The sequence below is a fragment of the Microtus pennsylvanicus genome, chromosome 1 (genome assembly GCF_037038515.1).
Source record: "Microtus pennsylvanicus isolate mMicPen1 chromosome 1, mMicPen1.hap1, whole genome shotgun sequence".
In the NCBI taxonomy this organism is placed as follows: Eukaryota; Metazoa; Chordata; class Mammalia; order Rodentia; family Cricetidae; genus Microtus; species Microtus pennsylvanicus.
The window spans coordinates 117,534,387-117,551,880 of NC_134579.1; the positions used below are offsets into that span (position 1 = coordinate 117,534,387).

Consider the following 17,494-nt stretch of genomic DNA (forward strand, 5'->3'; position numbering starts at 1 on the left):
AAGGAACATTACAAAAAGAAACCCTGTCTGAAGCAAAAGAAGGAGGAGAGGAGGAAGAAAAAGAAGAGGAGGAGAAGAAGTATCCAGCATGAGATACAAATGGGGTAGGGGTGAAGACACAGAAAAGGGAAAAGAGAGGGGAGAGACGAGGCAGGAAAAGGTACAGGAGAGGAGGGGAGGGGAGGTGTTGGGAGGGAAAGAAAGAGAAGCAGAGAGAAGGGAGGGGAGAGAGGAAGAAGCAGTGTCACATGGGCACTAAAGGCCACACCTTGGCCCTAAAATGTGGGACTCAAAGAGCATCTGCTGTGTGCTCATTCTAGGAAGTGAGATATAGGAAAGCAAACTGGACTGACTGTAAACGGCCTGAAGGCAGGATGACATCCTGGTGGACTTCCAGTCTTCACTGTGCCTAAACACACACCACAGGGTAAATGTCCCCCTAAAGTACACGGCAGCCTTTGTGCAACAAAGAAAACATAGCACGTCTTCTCCTGTCCATTTCTCTATCAGGACCCCACAGGTATAGACAGGCTAATCCCTGGTTCCCTGGTCAACCGGAATTAAGAATAAAATGTCCTATTGGTGGTGTAGGCTACATGGTTCTCGGTCTCTCTTTTCATTTAATGGACAGCTGCCCAGTCCTCTGCCTTTCTACCCCCAAAGCCATCCCCGCTCCTGTCCCACCCAAAGTTCAGGCCTTGCCCTGCCCAAGACAGGTCTGGGGAGCAGCAGGTGCAGCTTGAGCTGCCTGCACAGACGCAGTGACCTAAGTTCAATTCCCAGCACTACACGTCATCTAGAATGGGATATGATGCTCTCTTTTGGTGTGCAGATGTACGTGCAGACAACACACCCACACACAGAAAATACATTTTTTAAAAATCTATAAAGGAGGGGCTGGAGAGATGGCTCAGTGGTTAAGAGCATTGCCTGCTCTTCCAAAGGTCCTGAGTTCAATTCCCAGCAACCACATGGTGGCTCACAACCATCTGTAATGAGGTCTGGTGCCCTCTTCTGGCCTGCAGACATACACATGGACAGAATATTGTATGCATAATAAATAAATAAATAATCTATAAAGGAAAATAAAACTGAGGCCCTGGGGAAGATCATCCAGAAATCTAGGTGTACTCGATAGGACAGAAGTTAACAGAATTGAAGCCATCTCCTCCTCCATCCTATACACTAGCCACTGGGGGGGGGGGGGGACTTGCTTACTGTGGGCCAGATGCTCGGCCATGTGACTTGTTCTTCAAAACCCACGGAAGTAACTATTATTCTAAGTTTTATTTTTTGAGGGTCTAGTGTGCTATCCCAGGCTAGCCTCCAACGCACTACGTAGGCAAGGATGACCTCAAGCTGCTAATGCTCCTGTCCTCAGCCTGAGAGCTGGGATTGCAGGTGTGCACCACCATGCCAGGTTTATGTGCTAGGGATCTAACCTAGGGCGTTGTGTTGCCAGGCAACCATTCTACCAACTGTGCTGCATCCCTAGCCAATCCTTATGTATTCAAAATATGCCTGGAAATCACACAAAATAACTTAGGTTCATCTAGTTAGTAAATAGAAAAACAGACTGAAACCCACTTCTGTCTATTTTCCGAGTTTCAGTTCCATGCTCAACTCCGTTTGTAGTAAGTGTAAATGAGAAAGAAAACTTTCTAGGACGGGTGTGCTAACACACACCTTTAATCCCAGCACTCAGGAGGCAGAGGCAGGTGGATTTCTGTAAGTTATGGTAAGCCTGATCTTCAGAGTGAGTTCCAGGGCTTTGGGAAATACCAAGTTCTTCTTGGGGGAGATTTGTTTGTTTATGTATTTATTTTTAGAATTTCACCTCAGTATAGAATACAAAGAAAACATGTATGCCTACAGGTGAGCCCTTGACTTAAAAGAAAAAAGTGAGGGGTGAGTAGGAAGGCTAGAGACATGGCTTAACAGGTATATAGAGCCCTAGCTACCTGTTCAGAGTTCAGTTCCCAGCACTTTCATAAACCCGCTCATGATGAACTGTGGCTCCAGCTCCAAGGATTCCATGACTCTGAGCAGCTGCACATACACACTCAAACATACACATGAACAAATTGAAAATAATAAAATAAGTCTTTAATAAATAAAACCCTGGAATGAGATTTACAACCCTGTGTGTCTTCTGAATGAATGACTGGGAAGCCCCACAGCTCTACACAGCCCAAGACCACAGATTACCCTGTGAGCTAAGATTGCTCCCGAGGTCAGGACAGGGAAGCATGAGATGCCTGTGCCCAACTCAGACATGGGGCTTTCCAAGGTAGAGCGTGAGTCTTCATCTGCCTCATGTTTCAGGGCACACTGATTCTTTCCATCGAGCGCAGTGATCACACAGCTGAAGAACCCACAGAGAAAGAACTATTTTCTCTTTACACACCAGGTTCAAGGCAGGCGTCCCCTTCTGAGAGCGAACATCAAGTAGAAATCCTTAGGGCACACTAGCCTAAACACCTACTTTCTTGTATACACAAATGTACAGTCCATACAACTTGGTACGCTATTTAAAATAATTTATTGTTTGGTTAATAAAATTTCATTATGCTGTTGGTCATGCTGTTAAAATATCAAGGTGCTTCAGTCAGACAGAACCATATGGAATTAGAAGTCAATTATAGATGCCCTCTGGTTCTTCCCTGAATTAGTGAGGTCTCAATGGTGGCCTCCACAGACCACGCTGGCTCATGGACTTCCCAGGTGTTCCTTCTTCCCAGTGGGATGAAAAGGAAGGTGGCACAGCTGTGCTGTCAAGAACAGCTGCTTCTTGAAAAAGTCCTTCTTAGGAGGGCAGCTCTCATCTGCACGAGGACTCTGACAGCTGTCTGTAAACAGGGGTGTGCACTGGTGGACTGGCCTGTAGACATTGCTTTGTGCCCTCTATAGGGCGCAGTCAGCTGCCATTAGTTTGAAGGCAAAGGAAGAAACTTTCGGGATCTAAAAAGAAATCAAACAGTATAATATTAACGGAGAGGATGAAATGGTTGCAAACATCAACTTACCCAAACAAAACAACAAGAAAAAAAAGGATGGATCAGGCATGGTGTCACACACATTTAATCCCAGCACTTTGAGGGCAGAGGCAGGTGGTTCAGAGGCAGCCTGGTCTACACAGGCCAGCCAGGACTACACAGAAAGACTCTGAAAACCGCCGGGTGGTGGTGGCGCACGCCTTTAATCCCAGCACTCGGGAGGCAGAGGCAGGTGAATCTCTGTGAGTTAGAGGCCAGCCTGGTCTACAAAAGCTAGTTCCAGGACAGGATCCATAGCTACAGAGAAACCCTGACTTGAAGAACAAAAAAAAAACAAAAAGGACTCCCAAAAACAACCAAAAACCAAACCCAAGGCCTGTGAGAAGGCTCTGTGGGGAAAGTGGGGAAAGGAGCTTTCTACCAGCCCAGAGGGCATGAGCTCAATCCCCAGAACCCACAAGGTAGAAGGCAAGGACTAACTCCTATACATTGTTCCCTGACCTGGACACGTGTGCCATGTTATCTGTGCATCCACACACATGCACACACATACAAAATAAAACTGTAAAAATGTCCAGCATTTACAAACAGTGGTGATGCACACATTTAATCCCAGCCCTCCAGATGTAGAGAGAAGTGAATCTCTGTGAGTTCAAGGCCAGCTTGGTCTACAGTGCTACACAAAGAAACTCTTTTTTCAGAAAAAAAGAAGAAATAAAGTACAGAAATGAGTCTTAATATATTATGGTAAGTAGAGAAAACTATATGCTGGCAGGGTGTGGAAGTACAAACCTGAAATGTGAGTACAAAGATGGCTTAGGCAGGGAGACTTCAAGTTTGAAGCTAGTTTGGACTACATATCAAGTCCCTGTCACCAAAAAAAAAAATTAAAAATCTACACAGTCGTTGAAAAGTCCATGAATGCATGAATGTATGTACAGATGAAGGATGGACACCCTGACAGATGTCTGTATAGATGAAGGGATGGACACACTGACAGATGTATGTATAGAAGGAGGGATGGACACCCTGACAGATGTATGTATAGAAGGAGGGATGGACACACTGACAGATGTATGTACAGATGAAGGATGGACACCCTGACAGATGTATGTATAGATGAGGGATGGACACACTGACAGATGTATGTATAGAAGGAGGGATGGACACCCTGACAGATGTATGTATAGATGAAGGGATGGACACACTGACAGATGTATGTATAGATGAAGGATGGACACACTGACAGATGTATGTATAGAAGGAGGGATGGACACACTGACAGATGTATGTACAGATGAAGGATGGACACACTGACAGATGTATGTATAGATGAAGGGATGGACACACTGACAGATGTATGTATAGAAGGAGGGATGGACACACTGACAGATGTATGTACAGATGAAGGATGGACACACTGACAGATGTATGTATAGATGGAGGGATGGACACACTGACAGATGTATGTATAGATGAGGGATGGACACACTGACAGATGTATGTATAGATGGAAGGATGGACACACTGACAGATGTATGTACAGATAAAAGATGGACACACTGACAGATGTATGTATAGATGAAGGATGGACACACTGACAGATGTATGTATAGATGAGGTATGGACACACTGACAGATGTATGTACAGATGAAGGGATGGACACACTGACAGATGTATGTATAGATGAGGGATGGACACACTGACAGATGTATGTATAGATGAGGTATGGATACACTGACAGATGTATGTACAGAAGAAGGGATGGACACACTGACAGATGTATGTATAGATGAGGGATGGACACACTGACAGATGTATGTATAGATGGAAGGATGGACACACTGACAGATGTATGTACAGATAAAAGATGGACACACTGACAGATGTATGTATAGATGGAAGGATGGACACACTGACAGATGTATGTACAGATAAAAGATGGACACACTGACAGATGTATGTATAGATGAAGGATGGACACACTGACAGATGTATGTATAGATGAGGTATGGACACACTGACAGATGTATGTATAGATGAGGTATGGATACACTGACAGATGTATGTACAGATGAAGGATGGACACACTGACAGATGTATGTACAGAAGAAGGGATGGACACACTGACAGATGTATGTATAGATGAGGTATGGATACACTGACAGATGTATGTACAGATGAAGGATGGACACACTGACAGATGTATGTACAGAAGAAGGGATGGACACACTGACAGATGTATGTATAGATGAGGGATGGACACACTGACAGATGTATGTACAGATGAAGGGATGGACACACTGACAGATGTATGTATAGATGAAGGGATGGACACACTGACAGATGTATGTATAGATGAGGTATGGACACACTGACAGATGTATGTACAGATGAAGGGATGGACACACTGACAGATGTATGTATAGATGAGGGATGGACACATTGACAGATGTATGTATAGAAGGAGGGATGGACACACTGACAGATGTATGTACAGATAAAAGATGGACACACTGACAGATGTATGTATAGATGAAGGATGGACACACTGACAGATGTATGTATAGATGAAGGATGGACACACTGACAGATGTATGTATAGAAGGAGGGATGGACACAATGACAGATGTATGTATAGATGAGGGATGGACACACTGACAGATGTATGTATAGATGAGGGATGGACACACTGACAGATGTATGTATAGAAGGAGGGATGGACACAATGACAGATGTATGTATAGATGAGGGATGGACACACTGACAGATGTATGTATAGATGAAGGATGGACACACTGACAGATGTATGTATAGATGAAGGATGGACACACTGACAGATGTATGTACAGATGAAGGATGGACACACTGACAGATGTATGTATAGATGAAGGATGGACACACTGACAGATGTATGTATAGATGAGGGATGGACACACTGACAGATGTATGTATAGAAGGAGGGATGGACACACTGACAGATGTATGTATAGATGAGGGATGGACACACTGACAGATGTATGTATAGATGAAGGATGGACACACTGACAGATGTATGTATAGATGAGGGATGGACACACTGACAGATGTATGTATAGATGAAGGATGGACACACTGACAGATGTATGTATAGATGAGGGATGGACACACTGACAGATGTATGTATAGAAGGAGGGATGGACACACTGACAGATGTATGTATAGATGAGGGATGGACACACTGACAGATGTATGTATAGATGAAGGATGGACACACTGACAGATGTATGTATAGATGAGGGATGGACACACTGACAGATGTATGTATAGATGAAGGATGGACACACTGACAGATGTATGTATAGATGAAGGATGGACACACTGACAGATGTATGTATAGATGAAGGATGGACACACTGACAGATGTATGTATAGATGAGGGATGGACACACTGACAGATGTATGTATAGATGAGGTATGGACACACTGACAGATGTATGTACAGATGAAGGATGGACACACTGACAGATGTATGTATAGATGAGGGATGGACACACTGACAGATGTATGTATAGATGAGGAATGGACACACTGACAGATGTATGTATAGATGAAGGATGGACACACTGACAGATGTATGTATAGATGAAGGATGGACACACTGACAGATGTATGTATAGATGGAGGATGGACACACTGACAGATGTATGTATAGATGAGGGATGGACACACTGACAGATGTATGTATAGATGAGGAATGGACACACTGACAGATGTATGTATAGATGAAGGATGGACACACTGACAGATGTATGTATAGAAGGAGGGATGGACACACTGACAGATGTATGTACAGATGAAGGATGGACACACTGACAGATGTATGTATAGAAGGAGGGATGGACACACTGACAGATGTATGTATAGATGAAGGATGGACACACTGACAGATGTATGTATAGATGAAGGATGGACACACTGACAGATGTATGTATAGATGGAGGATGGACACACTGACAGATGTATGTATAGATGAGGGATGGACACACTGACAGATGTATGTATAGATGAGGAATGGACACACTGACAGATGTATGTATAGATGAAGGATGGACACACTGACAGATGTATGTATAGAAGGAGGGATGGACACACTGACAGATGTATGTACAGATGAAGGATGGACACACTGACAGATGTATGTATAGATGAGGGATGGACACACTGACAGATGTATGTATAGATGGAGGGATGGACACACTGACAGATGTATGTATAGAAGGAGGGATGGACACACTGACAGATGTATGTATAGATGAGGGATGGACACACTGACAGATGTATGTATAGATGGAGGGATGGACACACTGACAGATGTATGTATAGAAGGAGGGATGGACACACTGACAGATGTATGTACAGATGGAGGGATGGACACACTGACAGATGTATGTATAGAAGGAGGGATGGACATACTGACAGATGTATGTATAGAAGGAGGGATGGACACACTGACAGATGTATGTACAGATAAAGGATGGACACACTGACAGATGTATGTACAGATGGAGGGATGGACACACTGACAGATGTATGTATAGAAGGAGGGATGGACACACTGACAGATGTATGTACAGATGAAGGGATGGACACACTGACAGATGTATGTATAGATGAAGGATGGACACACTGACAGATGTATGTATAGATGAAGGATGGACACACTGACAGATGTATGTATAGATGGAGGGATGGACACACTGACAGATGTATGTATAGATGAGGGATGGACACACTGACAGATGTATGTATAGATGAAGGATGGACACACTGACAGATGTATGTATAGATGAGGGATGGACACACTGACAGATGTATGTATAGATGAAGGATGGACACACTGACAGATGTATGTATAGATGGAGGGATGGACACACTGACAGATGTATGTATAGATGAAGGATGGACACACTGACAGATGTATGTATAGATGAAGGATGGACACACTGACAGATGTATGTATAGATGAGGGATGGACACACTGACAGATGTATGTATAGATGAAGGATGGACACACTGACAGATGTATGTATAGAAGGAGGGATGGACACACTGACAGATGTATGTATAGAAGGAGGGATGGACACACTGACAGATGTATGTATAGATGGAAGGATGGAGACACTGACAGATGTATGTATAGATGAGGGATGGACACACTGACAGATGTATGTATAGATGAAGGGATGGACACACTGACAGATGTATGTATAGATGAGGGATGGACACACTGACAGATGTATGTATAGATGAGGGATGGACACACTGACAGATGTATGTATAGAAGGAGGGATGGACACACTGACAGATGTATGTATAGATGAGGGATGGACACACTGACAGATGTATGTATAGAAGGAGGGATGGACACACTGACAGATGTATGTATAGATGGAAGGATGGAGACACTGACAGATGTATGTATAGATGAGGGATGGACACACTGACAGATGTATGTATAGATGAAGGGATGGACACACTGACAGATGTATGTATAGATGAAGGGATGGACACACTGACAGATGTATGTATAGATGAGGGATGGACACACTGACAGATGTATGTATAGATGAGGGATGGACACACTGACAGATGTATATATAGATGGAGGGATGGACACACTGACAGATGTATGTATAGATGAGGGATGGACACACTGACAGATGTATGTATAGATGAGGGATGGACACACTGACAGATGTATGTATAGATGAAGGGATGGACACACTGACAGATGTATGTATAGATGAGGGATGGACACACTGACAGATGTATGTATAGATGAGGGATGGACACACTGACAGATGTATGTATAGATGAAGGATGGACACACTGACAGATGTATGTATAGATGGAGGGATGGACACACTGACAGATGTATGTATAGATGAGGGATGGACACACTGACAGATGTATGTAAAGATGAGGGATGGACACACTGACAGATGTATGTATAGATGAGGGATGGACACACTGACAGATGTATGTATAGATGAGGGATGGACACACTGACAGATGTATGTATAGATGAGGGATGGACACACTGACAGATGTATGTATAGATGAGGGATGGACACACTGACAGATGTATGTATAGATGAGGGATGGACACACTGACAGATGTATGTATAGATGAGGGATGGACACACTGACAGATGTATGTATAGATGAGGGATGGACACACTGACAGATGTATGTATAGATGAGGGATGGACACACTGACAGATGTATGTATAGATGAGGGATGGACACACTGACAGATGTATGTATAGATGAGGGATGGACACACTGACAGATGTATGTATAGATGAGGAATGGACACACTGACAGATGTATGTATAGATGAGGGATGGACACACTGACAGATGTATGTATAGAAGGAGGGATGGACACACTGACAGATGTATGTATAGATGAGGGATGGACACACTGACGGATGTATGTATAGATGAAGGATGGACACACTGACAGATGTATGTATAGATGGAGGGATGGACACACTGACAGATGTATGTATAGATGAGGGATGGACACACTGACAGATGTATGTATAGATGAGGGATGGACACACTGACAGATGTATGTATAGATGAGGGATGGACACACTGACAGATGTATGTATAGATGAGGGATGGACACACTGACAGATGTATGTATAGATGAGGGATGGACACACTGACAGATGTATGTATAGATGAGGGATGGACACACTGACAGATGTATGTATAGATGAGGGATGGACACACTGACAGATGTATGTATAGATGAGGGATGGACACACTGACAGATGTATGTATAGATGAGGGATGGACACACTGACAGATGTATGTATAGATGAGGGATGGACACACTGACAGATGTATGTATAGATGAGGGATGGACACACTGACAGATGTATGTATAGATGAGGGATGGACACACTGACAGATGTATGTATAGATGAGGGATGGACACACTGACAGATGTATGTATAGATGAGGGATGGACACACTGACAGATGTATGTATAGATGAGGGATGGACACACTGACAGATGTATGTATAGATGAGGGATGGACACACTGACAGATGTATGTATAGATGAGGAATGGACACACTAACAGATGTATGTATAGATGAGGGATGGACACACTGACAGATGTATGTATAGAAGGAGGGATGGACACACTGACAGATGTATGTATAGATGAGGGATGGACACACTGACGGATGGATGTATAGATAGAGACATAAACACACAGAAAAATGTTATTCATTCTCAGAGGTTGGTTAGTAGTAGTGTCACAGTTATGGGAATTGATAGGTTTCTTCCTGAAGTGATAGAAATTCTTTAATTATATAATAACTACACCAAGTTTGAAAATGTATACTAAAATCTACCATCAAGATTTTTTTTTAAGCTGAGCAGTGGCAGTGCACGCCTTTGTTCCCAGCAGAGCAGCCCAATCTCTGTAAGTTTGAGTCCAGCCTGGTCTACAGAGAGAGTTCCAGGACAGCTTGGGTTAAACAGAGAAACCCTGTCTCAAAACTCACCCTCAAAAGAGAGGTTTATTTTTAATTACGTGAGCGCTCATGTGTCTGTATGCGCGGATGTCCTCAGACATGAATATATGTCTATATACATACATATATACATATGTCCTCAGACAAGAATACATGTCTATATACATACATATATACATATCTCCTCAGACAAGAATACATGTCTACATACATACATATATACATATGTCCTCAGACAAGAATACATGTCTACATACATACATATATACATATGTCCTCAGACAAGAATACATGTCTATATACATACATATATATACATATGTCCTCAGACAAGAATACATGTCTATATACATACATATATACATATGGCCTCAGACATGAATACATGTCTATATACATACATATATACATATGACCTCAGACATGAATACATGTCTATATACATACATATATACATATGTCCTCAGACAAGAATACATGTCTATATACATACATATATACATATGTCCTCAGACAAGAATACATGTCTATATACATACATATATACATATGCCCTCAGACAAGAATACATGTCTATATACATACATATATACATATGTCCTCAGACAAGAATACATGTCTATATACATACATATATACATATGTTCTCAGACAAGATACATGTCTATATACATACATATATACATATGTTCTCAGACAAGAATACATGTCTATATACATACATATATACATATGACCTCAGACAAGAATACATGTCTATACACATACATATATACATATGGCATCAAAGAGTTCCGAAGAGGATGTTGGACTCCCCTGGAACTGGAGTTCAGGCAGCTGTGAGCCACCAGCTGGGAAATGGGCTCTAGTCCTCTGCAAAAGCAGTGCACACCAGGGACATCTTGTGTTGTGTTGTGCTGTGTTTCTTAAGAAAGACAAACAAGGCCTGGAGAAATAACTCACTGATGAAGAGCACTGGCTGCTCTTCCAGAGGTCCTGAGTTCAATTCCCAGCACCACATGGTGGCTCACAGCCGTCTGTAAGGGCATCTGAGGCCCTCTCCTGTACTGCAGACCTACAGGTAGACACAGCGCTCATATACATAAATAAATACAGAAACCTCTAAAGAAAGACAAATAAACTAGACCTAAAACTGGGTGCACCCTTGGCAAGCTGGGTCAAGAGGACTGCAACAGATCCAAGGCCAGGCTGGGCTACATAGCAAGTGTCACAACAGCCAGGGTTACACAGCAAAACTCTGTCCTTAGAAGCCAACACACAGGGCTGAGTGATGGCTCAGCCTGCAAGAGCATTTGCTGCTCCCAAAGAGGCCCTGGCTTGGTTCCCAGCATCCATGGAGTAGATTACAACCTGTAACTCCTGGGCCAGGGAATCTAATGCCCCCTTCTGGCCTCTGTGGGCACTGCATGAATATGTTGCACAGACAAATACCCAAACAAAACATCATACACAAAAATTAAAAATAGGTTAAAAACAAAAACATAACAACAGTAAAAATCTTATCTACTGTTAAAAGTAAAGTTAGTTTTAATTTTTTTTTTTTAAAAAATGGTCATATGGGGGCTGGAGAGATTGCTAAGGGTTAAGAGCATTGCCTGCTCTTCCGAAGGTCCTGAGTTCAATTCCCAGAAATTGAACATGGTGGCTCACAACCATCTGTAATGAGGTCTGGTGCCCTCTTCTGGCCTGCAGGCATACACACAGATACATAATAAATAAATAAATAAAGTCATATGTTAAGTCTAGAGCTGTCTTTTTTGTCTGCCACCTGAGTCCTTAATCTAACAGGAAGTTGAATCTGTCATCTGGTTTTTGTTTTTGAATTTGGAGCTAGGGTCTCATACCTGTGACCTAATCTAGCCTAGAACCCACTATGTATGGAGACTGGCCCTGATCTCTAGACCACTGTCTAATTAGACTCTTAAGGGCTGGGGTCACAAACATGAGCCACTACACCAGGTTAGACCCTTCTGTCTGAGAAGGTGTCTTACCTTTAGCAGCAGGACTCAACGGAAACTCCATTCCCAGACTCTGAGCACCAGACCTCGGTCACTGTGGATCTATTAAAGGCAGCAACTCTCCGCAGCGGGAATCCAGCTTCAGGCAGGCCAAGTCATCTGACCTAGTGGGTCCAATGTTCAGAATGGCAATAGGAAGCTTCTTCTCCCGGGCAGTGAGGATGAACCGGTAACCAGAGTACACCTGCCCAGATGGAGGACAAGAGTTCGCTCTAGATCCAGGTAAAGAACCACCTCACCTCAGAAACAAAGCACAACAAAAAAAGATAAAAGGGAGAAGAGAAGCTCGGCAGGTAAAGGAGCCTGCAGCCATGCCAGATGGTGTCAGTTCAATTCCCGAAACCCACGAAACCCATGATGAAAGGTAGGTAGGGGAGAACTAATTCCACAAGTTGTCGTCTGACCTGCAGACAATCAACCACCAACCAATCAGTCAATCGATCACTCAGTCTACAAGTCTACAAAGGGGTGGTGGTACTCGGGAAATGGTTCATTGGAGAAAGTTCTTGATGCCTGAGATCAGATTCCCAGCATCCATGTAAACACTGGGTTTGGTGGGAATCGTGTGTAAACCTAATGTTCACAGAGGGAAACCAAACGGTTCCTAGGAGCTCACTGACCAGCCAGTCCAGTCATTCCAGGGCCTCTAAGTTCAGTGAGAGACTGTCTCACAAATTATGCCAGGGATTGGAGAGATTACTCAGTGGTTAAGAGCACTTGTTGCTCTTGCATAGGACCCGGGTTCAGTTCCCAACACCCAGGGCTGTTGAAACCCTGTCTTGGAGGCTAGAGAGATGGCTCAGTGGTTAAGAGCACTACCTGCTCGTGTAAAGGTCCTGAGTTCAATTCTCAGCAACCACATGGTGGCTCACAACCATCTGTAATGAGATATGGTGCCCTCTTCTGGTCTGCAAGCATGAATTTAGGCAGAATACTGTATACATAATAAATAAATCTGAAAGAAAGAAAGAAAGAAAGAAAGAAAGAAAGAAAGAAAGAAACCAAAGAAAAAACAAAACAAAATGTCCCACAAAGTGACCTTTTATAAAAAAAAGAAACCCTGTCTCAAAACAAAAACAAAAACCCTAAAGTAGGCAGTAACAGACACCCAACACTGACACGCCAGCATACACATGTGCACACTCATGCATATATATATATATACACACACACACACTCACACGCACACACTCACACACGAAGACTAAAAGGGAAGCTCAACTAAGAGCAAACCTCTAGGGCTTCACACCCTATAAAACGGGCAAGGGCCCCTGCAACCCTTACGGAGCCAGGTACCTGCAGGGACGATCCGACCACCAGTAGCGAATCAGCCTCTTTCACGCGCCTGTGCACAAAGTCAACCTTGTCTGGGTTCACTGTGTCCCCAAAGAAAACGACATCTGGTTTCAGCGGACCTCCGCACCGATCACAGGACGGGACCTGAAAGCTCCGGACCTGCTCCTCAGTGAGGAACACATCACCGTCGGGGGCCACGCCCTGCGCCTCAGCGCTCCAGCTGGGGTTCAGGACTTGGAAGCGTTCCTGCAGTACCCTGCGGGGAGTCTGTTCCCCACAGCTCAGGCACAGGACTCTAAAGGCAATATGAGACCTTCTGAGTATAGTTCCTGGGATAAAGCCCCAACCATTTTCAATCCCCCCACAAAAAACAATCACAAGTAGGACATCCAGTTTCATTTTCGTGTTCTCCTTTCCCTTCTTTGCAACCTTCTAGAACAGTGGTTCTCAACCTGTGGGCCACGAACCTTTGGGGTTGAACGACTTTTTCACAAGGGGTCAGATATCAGATATCCTGCATAACAGATATTTATGTTATGATTCCAAACAGTGGCAAAATTATAGTTATGAAGTAACGACAAACATAATTCTTTGACTGGGGTCACCACAACACGAGGAACCATATTAAAGGGTCGCAGCGTTAGGAAGGTTGAGAACCACTAGGCTAGAACAAGGTCCTGACTGATGTTTATCACTCCATTTGCGTATGGCCAGCCACCGTTTTGTCCACAGTCGATCACCTTGGTACTCAAACCTGTGCCCCTCCGCAGTGCCTGTGTGGACACTTTTTGAAGGGTGGTGGAGCATGCCTTTAATCCCAGCACTGGGGAGGCAGAGGCAGGTGGATCTCTGTGAGTTTGAGACCAGCCTGGTCTACAGAGTGAGTTCCAGGTTACTCAAGGCTACACAGAGAGACTCCATAAAACAAACAAATAGGAAGAAACAAGAAGTGAGCATGTTAGGGAGTTAATTCCCCAACAGTGATGCTGGACCGTGGTGAGTTTGGAGATGGTTTATTAACACCCTAGTTTTCTTCACTTTTGGTGAAATAATTCTCTTTTTTTCAACCCAAACTCAGGGTTAGCAATACTACTCACCACCCCCATAGTGGCTCTTTCTGTACAGTTGCGATAACTCTGAACTACAGTCTAGACTGGGGGTCCCCGAGGGGTGCAGCCCACCTCACGCTACAGTCTAGACCGGGGGTCCCCCGGGATGCAGCCCCACTCACGCTACAGTCTAGACTGGGGGTCCCCGAGGGGTGCAGCCCCACTCACATTTTTCCTGGTGCTGGGAAACTGAACCCAGAGCTTTGCACATGCGAGCAGCGCACCACACAAGCCAGCCTGCTCCCTTCTCAGTTTCTGTCCCTATTTCCCCTCTCAGTTCTCTCGGCTATCTCCAAAGCCAACGACTTGCCCAGGAAGCCTTGGCTGCGGATCTAAGGCAGCCAACCGCCCTTCGCCTGGGGAACCACACATCCTTTTATGGGCAAACCCCGCAGACTCCGGCACCTGTGCATGCATCCATGGAGCTCTGTCAGCCGCTGGTTCCCCGCCTTGGAGTGCAGAGCATCCACATTCTGAGTCACCAACCAGTGCAGCTTCCCCAATTTCTCCCAGTTGCTCAAGGCCCAATGTGCTGGGTTGGGTTGGTGAGAGGAGAACTGAGGCCAGCCCACAAAGTTTCTGGCCCAGTACCGCTGACGAACTGGAGCGCTGCGTATGAAATCGATATGCTGGATGGGTCTCCGGTCCGTGCGGGCGTAAAGACCCACCTTTTCCGACCTGTAGTCTGGGATCCCAGACTCCGTGGAGATTCCTGCGCCAGTAATCACTAGAAGTTTCTTGGAAAGGGTAATGAAGCGCTGTAACTCCTTGATCTTCTCAGGGTCCAAAGGAGGGCTTGGCGGCACGAATAACCCAGTAGGTCCATGAGAGCACGGCCGGCTGAGGTTCGCCGTCCAATGGGCTTTTGTTGACCTGAAAGTCAATCCACTCATTCTCCTTCTAGAGAAAAAGAAATCCATGAGAGAAGCTGGGTTTTACCAAGAAAGTTAACCACCAAGCGAGGAATGGATAAACAAAAAGCATGTCTATCCACTGCGGGTATACATCAGCTATGAAAATTCGTCATGGTGGTCCATGCCTAGAATTGCAGCACTCGGGAGATGGAAGCAGGAAGGTTAAGGGCTATCCTCAGCTAACGAGAGAGTTAGAGGCCAGTCTGAAATCGAGAGACAGTACATGGTGGGGGGTTGTGTTAAATATAAGAAGTCAGTTACAGGGTTGGAGAGATGGGTCAGAGGTTAAGGGCACTGGTTGTTCTTCCAAAGGTTCTGGGTTAAATTCCGGAACCCACATGGGGGCTCACTCTAGTTTCAGGTGATCAGACCCCGTCTTCTGGCCTCTGCAAGCACTGGGAGCAAAGGTGGTTGGTACACAAATATATGTGCAGGTAAAATACACGGAAAATTTAATTTAGCAAATTTTAATTTTTTTTTTTTAGTTTTTTTCGAGACAGGGTTTCTCTGTGGTTTTGGAGCCTGTCCTGGAACTAGCTCTTGTAGACCAGGCTGGTCTCGAACTCACAAAGATCCGCCTGCCTCTGCCTCCCGAGTGCTGGGATTAAAGGCGTGCGCCACCACCGCTCGGCTAAATTTTAAATATTTTAAAAACAAACTTTTCTTCCTTCCGTGGAGCCCTGACTGTCCTGGAACTCATTCTGTAGACCAGGCTAGCCTCGAACTCACAGAGATCCATCCACCTTCTCTCCTTCCTGAGTCCTGGGATTAAAGGCGTGCAGCACCATATGGGTCTACTTATCTGTATTTTCGTTAATACTATCCATCAAGGGACTATTTGTTCTCTAACCCTGCTTTGTTTAAATCAGAATTATTACTTTTTCTTTTCTTTTCTTGAGACAGGATGCCTGTAGCCCGGGCACACCCAGCTAAACCAGAATTACCTTATTTCTCCATGAGATATTTGAATTCGAGTATGTTAGGTTTTTTTTTATTTTCTCTTTCGTTGCTGTTTGCTTTTGTTTTGTTTTTCTACATGGTGTTGGGTATCCGCAACACTATGTAATCACTCATTCTATCACCAAGCTATACCCAGTCCAACATGGCAGTTTTCAGGACGTTGATCTGATCTTTCGGGCGTTTGGTTTTATTCGTGTCTTCACAAGCACACTTTAAATTACTTCATTTCCCTCATAATATCTGTTTAATGTGCTCTGTAAATTCTGCTAGTTGGACACAGAAGACAACGCCCGCGCGCGCACTTGCCTGTCTGGTTTTCTAGTTTTAAAAACAAGCATTGGATACATCCTGTGATATAATGCAGAAATTACCTAGCGACAGGCAAACATTTTAGGCTTGGCTTTCTACACATAAGGTCAGGACCCGGCTTTCTCCAGGACATTCCACAACTACACGTGAAAGCTAAACAAACAGTCGGGTTTGTTTTCCTCCGTGTCCCCTCGGGAACAAAGAAGACAAATGGGATCCCCTGTTTAAAAAAAAAAAAAAAAAAAAAAAAAAAAGCACAGCTGGAAACCTAATGCCGAATCGGAATACTTACTTAGCTTCCACAATTTTCACCCAACAGTAGGACCAGC

The 17,494-nt window shown here is 44.2% G+C and overlaps 1 protein-coding gene across 1 annotated transcript; it reads right to left on the reverse strand.

Moving 5' to 3' along the window:
- Nucleotides 1-2,523: 2,523 nt before the first annotated feature.
- On the reverse strand, nucleotides 2,524-17,494 carry Sirt4 (sirtuin 4). The gene is made up of 5 exons (XM_075980854.1): nucleotides 17,458-17,494; nucleotides 15,388-15,882; nucleotides 13,874-14,168; nucleotides 12,551-12,761; nucleotides 2,524-2,961 (listed from the first exon to the last, which is right to left on the reverse strand). Exons 2-4 carry the CDS (start codon nucleotides 15,873-15,875, stop codon nucleotides 12,609-12,611), a joined length of 936 nt encoding a protein of 311 aa, XP_075836969.1. The 5' UTR covers nucleotides 15,876-15,882; nucleotides 17,458-17,494; the 3' UTR covers nucleotides 2,524-2,961; nucleotides 12,551-12,608.